The sequence below is a fragment of the Labrus mixtus genome, chromosome 3, assembly GCF_963584025.1.
Source record: "Labrus mixtus chromosome 3, fLabMix1.1, whole genome shotgun sequence".
Taxonomy (NCBI): Eukaryota; Metazoa; Chordata; class Actinopteri; order Labriformes; family Labridae; genus Labrus; species Labrus mixtus.
The window spans coordinates 15,841,109-15,848,651 of NC_083614.1; the positions used below are offsets into that span (position 1 = coordinate 15,841,109).

Consider the following 7,543-nt stretch of genomic DNA (forward strand, 5'->3'; position numbering starts at 1 on the left):
TTTTAACCAAAAACATTTTTACTCAAGCAGAATGTTTTTATTTTACTTTGTAGCATTTTCAAAGTTTTTTGTTGCTACATATTAATCAATCTGAAAAACACCTTCTGTGCAAGTCAGACACATAGTGGGAGATAACGTATTTGAGAAAATAACCATTTTAATGTTAAATAATGAGTGTGCCAAACAATTATTTGGGTTAATATGAGATTACAAATAATATAAATCAATTAGGTGAAGTAGCAGGGATTTGTTGGATTTCTATGAAGGGAGAAGGCTCAAAGTCAAACATACTGCAGTAAGTAATGACACATCAGAAGTCAATGTCAGAGTGGTTTATTAGAATAAGAAAGTTGACACAGAGCAAAGTCTCCATGCGGAGTGACAGGCAGAGCTCAGGACAATGTGGAGATGATGAACAACTGCTGTGTGTGGGGTGTGTCTGTGTGTGTGTGTGTGTGTGTGCGTAATTGGTGTGTGTGTGCAGTGTACGTGTGCACTGTACAGTTGTCCGATGGTGCATGCATGTGTTCTTTTTTTTGTGTGATGACAGACAGATTTGTTGGCGGACACAAGCACACACACACACTTGCACATACTGTACAAATTCACACATCGCTACGTCTGTACACATACAGAGGCTGTGTCGTCATGCAGCTACTGTACTTTAATTACATGTAAGCATCGGGGGCTATGTACATGTAGCAGAGACATGTGTTGTCATCTGATGACAGCCTGCCCCGAGGTCCCTGGGGGGAGGGGCCTCTGGTGGGGACGGCAGGGTCCTTCACAGTAGCAGGAAACTCCACTCTGCAGGATAAATCTCTTCATTTTTTATTTTTTTTTTAAAACCTCAGCCCGTATGAGTTCATTTACGCTTCCATATTTCCTTTCAAATTCAGCATCCAATCAGGACACAACACCTCAGTGCTGCTCACAGCTTCATTGTCCCTGTCAATATATTTATTATGATAGTCATCAGGTTCATTGTCTTCACCAAATCTGGCACACCAGAGAATAAAAAAAAACTGAAATCATATACAATAAAATTCCATATAATTTCAAACCACAGAAACAAACAATAGAAAAGCAAACATGACAAAAAATGATCAGTGCAGACTAAATACATCTACAGGTTTACAAAAATGCAAAGACTGATTTTGTTTTCCGCCTTGTTTTTGTGCTTTTCCTCTCAGATGTCGGCTGAGTGCGATGTTGGGTTTAAGTTATCCTCTGTGTCTGGATTCTTTATGGGGCACAGAGCACACACACAGTACAGCGGAGCACCGCAGGGTAAGGTGGCAGTTATTGGCTGGGGGGCATTGCATCACTTGGGCCACATGGCACAAACAACCCCAACACACAAAGGCATGGTGTCTTTAACAAGCACGCACACACAACCTGATAAAGGAGACAAAGACACACACGGGCTGGGTCATGAGAGCTGGATGGGAAATTCATTTGTTTGTGTGTTGATATGTGCAGGGTAGAGATAAAGACAGAGTGTGTGTGTGTAGGACTGGAGGCAGTGTGTGCTACGTTTAACAAAAACGACTCCAAACAGAAATCCTTTCTAAGCAAAAGGAAAGCAATTTGCCGCATGAGAAGCTTTGAAAATGTCAAAAAAAACCAAAAAAAAACAAGCGAACACATTAAAGATTTGAGGTGAAATAAAGCGGGTGTTCCAGAATTACTTTGACTTCTGTTTCTGCCAGTGACTCATTAAATTAACCAGCTTAACTTTAATAGTTACAAACGGGACAAAAGAACAACTAGGGCTTGAATTAGGAAGTGGTTTTTAGATGTTACCTATATGTGTGTAAGTGCCCCACGTATGTGTGTGCGAACAATAAAGAGACAAGGCTTCAAAGTAGGAGGCAAAGTGCAGCTGTTTTAAAATAAAGAAGAATGGAAAAATAATGCAAAAAAGGGAGCATGAAGGCTTTAAAAACAGTCTGACTTTCATGAAGTCAAACCTGAATTCTTTAGCTTCCCTGTAATGTTGAACTACCAAATTATGCTGTCATTGAGTTAACATTGTGTACATACTTTTCCTAGAACCAGTCAGTGTCAGCCTATTTCAAGCCTCAACTCTATCTCTGATCTTAATTCAATTGCATCCCAAATTTGGTTAAAGGGCTGGCAGTATTTGTGCATATCCATGTAAGTGTGTGTATGTGTGTGTGTGTGTGTGTGTGTGTGTAGGGGGGTAAAGAGTTGGTTAAATGTACACCTCCCTCTCAGGGGCCGATGTGTCTGTTATAATCTTCTCAAGGGCTCATCAGGCCATTAGAGGGCCGGGAATGTACTTTGCCTAATCAAGCATGTTTAGTGAAACACTGGAGGAGATGCAGAGCTAAGACATGGGTGGCTGGGCAGGCCAGCCGAGACAAGAGAAGCCTCATTCACACACACACACACACACACACACACACACACACACACACACACACACACACACACACAGACATGCAGGTCACAGCAGAGATGAAGGCGGAGAGATGAGGCTGGTGGAGAGCTCCGTATCCTCAATACTAATGACCTGTTTCAGGGTGGAATATGTAAAGAATACACTGTACTAATGTGGCGAGGCTGTAATGCAGTAACATCATGTTTGCCCGCCTGACCTCCTCCTCTGTCCTTGCTTCATAAATCTCTTTCACGGGCCTGTCTCCTGCAGTACCTCCAGCTCTGCCTCTGGAGTGTTTTACTGCTGGGTGTTGAACCGCAGGACTGTTTGGGTTCCAACCGAGATGTGTTTGTAGCACAAAGTGTCAAAAACTGTCGGCTGGTAAAGTAAAGTTAATCAAAAAGGTCTTGATGGAAATCATATTAAATATTTTGCACAGATTATATGAGTAAAAGTTAATGGATGATTGTTTATGTCTAGACAGTGTTATCAATGTGCCTTTAACTGTGAAATGAAAAACAGGTTTTGATCCCTTAGAGGAAACTATAAAATGATTGTTTCCTATGATTTTTTTTGCATAGGTAATAAAACACCTCAAACAATACTGAAAAGTTACTAATCGTTTAACATTCAACCCTTTATTGATTTTATGGCAACATTGTGGCAGCAGAAACAATCTGTAAATATAACATTGACATATTATAACTAAAGAGTTGCCTTTCCATTTAGTTGTGGTGGATGTGATGTCGTTTCAAAAATATTTATTGAGTCCTGTTTCTTGCTACCTGATGAAAAGAGGCCCAATAAAAGAGACCTTTTAGCTCTGTATTGGGTCTCAACCAACATCTGAGGGAAATATCTGGCTTGTTTGCTCCTACATGCTTAATGAAGCTAAATGCTATGTTTACCAGCTGGATGCTAACTTTGTTTATCCGCTGTTTGGTGCTTTGCTCGTAGCAAAGACCAGGGGTTTTTTTTCTCCAGAATTATTGCTAAAATAAGCGGCTAGGTGAGACTTAAAACCTGCTGTACAGGTAAACAAAATGATTTATGTTCATGTTAAAGTAAGAGACAATTAGATATGACACTATGAAGCGACATATTTCCGCCTAAATTGAAAATTGGTTTTGTTAAAAAATATAGTTTTTATATATTTTTGCAGTCTCAAACCTTGTAATGATATATTTTAGGCATTAGACATTTTCTTGTCAATGTAATGCTTATTTATCCTTTGACCCAGATCCTTTAAAGCAAGCGGAGCCAACCTCCTCCAGAATATCTGCAGGTCTTTGTGTAAATAATAACGAGTTAAAAGTAATATATAGCATAAACTACTCCCACACAGGGCTCTGACACTGTTAGCACAGATTTGTGAATATGAGGCTGCTGCACAACATTAATGGCTCAACAGAGAAGAAGAAAAAAAAAACGAAGACGTGAGATAACAGCAAAAATGGATCAAAGATGTTTTGTTTTGCACTTCATATGCGTTACACATTCATGGACAAAACCCCAAAGAGAGTCATGCACACAAGCTGACAGACACATAAACACCACCTCCATCACGCCATGACCCAGATGGGAGAGAAAAGGCTATCTCTGGATCTACATTCGAATCCAGAACGGATGAGAACAGACAAAAACATCAAAAGATTAGATAATGGAGTGAAAGAGTAACTCCACACCCATGGTATACCAATGCCCATCTGTTTTCTTTAGACCATGTTGTTGTGAAACACACTGAAAGACAGAAAAGGGATAAAATCACAAGGGATCAGCATTGTGACGATTAGCTTTGCCCCAAACCCGGCCTCAGCCCTCATGTCCTCCCTGTCCGGGCAACAAAAAAAAACCCACGCTAAATAACCAGAGTGGTTTGAAGCGTATAAGATGCCCCATCCTGGTTGGTACATCTCACATGACGGATTGAGCTGCTGTCCTCCTCATTGATATTCTGCTAGACTGTGGTGCAGGGTAGGTCCCTGACTCTTAACGGCTATTTGTTGCCGCAGTCTCCTCCTGGTTCGACGGGGCACAAAGAGGCTCAGTGTCGGGCAGAAGAGGCTGAATGGAGCTCCCAAGCGGCCGGGCCTCACATCTCACAGCCCCAGTCAGACAGGCAGACAGTAACAGCTCACATTCCCTCCTTCAAATGGACTGCGGAGGCCGAAGGGGAGGTGGGGCTCAGGTCAGGTCAGACAGAGCTGGGATACTGAAGGAGGGAGGGGGGGGGGGGGGGGGGAGGGGAGGGGGTAATAGAGGGGAGATATTGATCCAGCTCTTTCACACGTCTCTACACTCTACATGTTTGCTTTGCTGAGAAAACATTAAACTCTGAAATATCAAATGATATCCGCTTTATTTTTGTCCCTTTATGTCTCTGACTTATTATTGCTTTCTTAAACTTCATGATGGCTGTCTGGAGCGACTTCTGTTCTGAGGTACAAGGAATCACAAAACAACCACAATGGGAGACTTCACTAGCTACTGGTCAACCATACCATCCAAAACCTCTGATTGCTTCACATATAGAGTTTCAAATAGACACAAAATAAAATTTGTCTCTCTGTAATTTGTTTATAAAAAGTTAAAATAATTTCAACATTGACCTCATCCTTACAGAAACTTAATTATATTGTTATTCTTCACAGTTAAGACGGGACACTGGTTGGGGTTGTTGTGGCCACATTCACACACACACACACACACAACTTTCACACACTGCATGATTCATTGAGAGTCACTTCCCTCTGGCACAGCCACAACAGTTTTAGTCTCATCTGAAATCCATAGTAAAGCACATTGTTGTCTGCTGGATGCCACTGGCACGAAAAACAAAAGCAGAAACAAAATTCCACACTCAATAAAGATCCATGGTGTCAAAAAACAGGATGGCGGAGGGAGACCTTTCACATTTGGCCCTGCGAACAATATCGTCTTTTTTTTTTCTTTTTTCAAAGTCTCCACGTGTACCTTTGAGAATCCTGTTCCTTTGCACCCCTCTCTTTACCTTAACACTGTTTGTCCTGTGGAGTCAAAGTTGAGCTCTGTGTGTAGAACCGCTCACAGAGAAGAGGGGTGCAGCTCAGATTAAGAGCCGAGGAACGCTGACGTGAGAGGAGTTTTTTTCCTCTCTTTCGACTCTCTCTTTGTTTCTTTTCTCTCTCTCTGTCTCTCTCTTCAGTCTGCTGAATGACATCAGGACATTGAATGACAGTGAGAGAGGACAGACAGGGTAAGGTTGGACTGGGAGTCTGTGGGGTGGATTTATTCCAGTCTGCTGTGGAGGGAATGACCATTCAGAGAGAGCTCAATTACTTTCCCTCACTGGCCACTAGGGTTGCGCTCTCCCATGTTCTTCCCCATGAGGTGGCTAAAGTCCGCCAGTTCTCCCAGCCCTCGGGGCCCATGCATGTCGGGCCTGATCAGGCCCTGTCGTTGGGGGTGGTAGGGTGCTCCATTGTTGCTGTTGTAGTTGAGTGCCTCGTGACTCCAGCGAGGCTCCCCATAGTCCATGTGAGGAGTTGGAGCGGACACTACCCTCCGTCGGTCGGGGGAGTCCTGCGGCGTTGCAGGGTAGATGTATTCTCCCGCTGAGTTCCTCAGGCTGCCGCTGGCACGACCACTGCCATGCTCCCCTCTCTGCGTGGCGAGGATCAGGTACCGCTGGCGCTCTGTGTGTGGGGGCAGCATGACCTCCCCTGGGTCCTCTATCCGGACCATCCCTCCCCCTCCTCCGCCTCCATGAAGGAACTTGGAGCTCAGGTAGATGACCGAGTTGTTGGGGCAGGTGGTCCCCACGGCAGTGAGGAAGGTCTGGCTCTGGTCCCAGTCGGTATCGGGGAGACGCAGTGCTCGCTTCTGCTGCAGTGGGGTCTGCTCCGGAGTGGGTAGCAAGCCGGGGTCCATCTCTCCTTTAGGCCAGCCGTTTGGCATGACAAAGGGATTGTCCACCTGTGATCGCCTCCTCTCGCCGCCACTAGTTCTAGTCACGCTCATTACCGACCCGCTGCGACCCTGCCCCAGCATGCTCTGCTCTTTGTCGCTCTTGCGACGAGCACCATTGACTCCCGACCCTCGTGAATGGCGGTGGCGGTGACTCATGATCCAGCAGACGATCAGGCCAGAGAGGACGGCTCCTGTGGCGAAAGCTGAAACCGCAGACACCACCAGCAGGTTTACAGACACCAGGCCGTCGGGCTCCTCCATGAAACTCTCCTGCAGCAGGTTCCCTACAGAAGGAGATACAATCAAACACAAAGGGACGCCATCAGTAAACTGGTGGAACCATGTTAGTAGCATCAGTGTTTTCTGTAATAAACTGGTGGGAGTCAACAAATTGGCGAGACAAAATGGCCTATTTTCTCTCCCCTCTGAGGGTGGGATGGGTCATACGCTTTCCAGCCAAGGTAGCGCTGGCTAATTGCCTTCATTACGTAAAGTGGATGGTGATTTTAATAGCTGTAATAACTGTCTTCCTGATTGAGATAGCTTTCTCCCCTAACATGTTTCACAACATTAGCTTTACGGGGAGAGATTCCACGTCTGGCATTAATGGTGAGTAATAATGAGAGTTTTTATCCTGTATACGTCAAAAACCTGTTTTTATTCCCGTCTAGATGATGTCATATGTTTTTTAATTAAACAGGGGATACAATTAGAAGTTAAACCTGTGATAACAAAGAGAGATAATTGGTCACAGTGTAGCTTTTTGTCCGTTATATTAACACCGTAAACACCCCACTTTTGTTCGCTGTGATTCTTTTATATAGAAATACAAGTCGTATTTCTGCTAAAGTAAATATGCTGTTGTGTATTTTCTCCTTGTTAGATCTTTGCTCGGAAGAACACAAGGCAACATGGTTTAAGATAACGGGTACAGCACACAAGACAGTGGATTTCTGTTTTTCTTTTGTATAAGAACACAAGTTGAACATAAGAACACAAGTTGAACTCCCTCAGAGAGAAGTGTTTATGCATTATTGAAGATATGAATACAGCTGTACCACAGCACGGCATGCCATGGATCAATTAGGAAAATGCCAGAAGAAAAAAGTTGTGCTTTGCTGCGTAAGCTCCTGGGACCAACACCAGCGGATACAATGAAACTGTGCCAAGGGAAGCAGATTGGAGAAA

At 43.9% G+C, this 7,543-nt stretch overlaps 1 protein-coding gene across 2 annotated transcripts in view; it reads right to left on the reverse strand.

The window, feature by feature from the left end:
* Positions 1-317: 317 nt before the first annotated feature.
* sema6bb (sema domain, transmembrane domain (TM), and cytoplasmic domain, (semaphorin) 6Bb) overlaps positions 318-7,543 on the reverse strand; it is a 121,927-nt gene continuing 114,701 nt past the window's right edge. For both annotated transcript variants that reach the window (XM_061033280.1, XM_061033281.1), the window contains exon 17: positions 318-6,639. In XM_061033280.1, the coding sequence (XP_060889263.1) occupies positions 5,732-6,639 (908 nt within the window). In that variant the 3' untranslated portion in view covers positions 318-5,731. The remainder of the gene's footprint in view (positions 6,640-7,543) is intronic.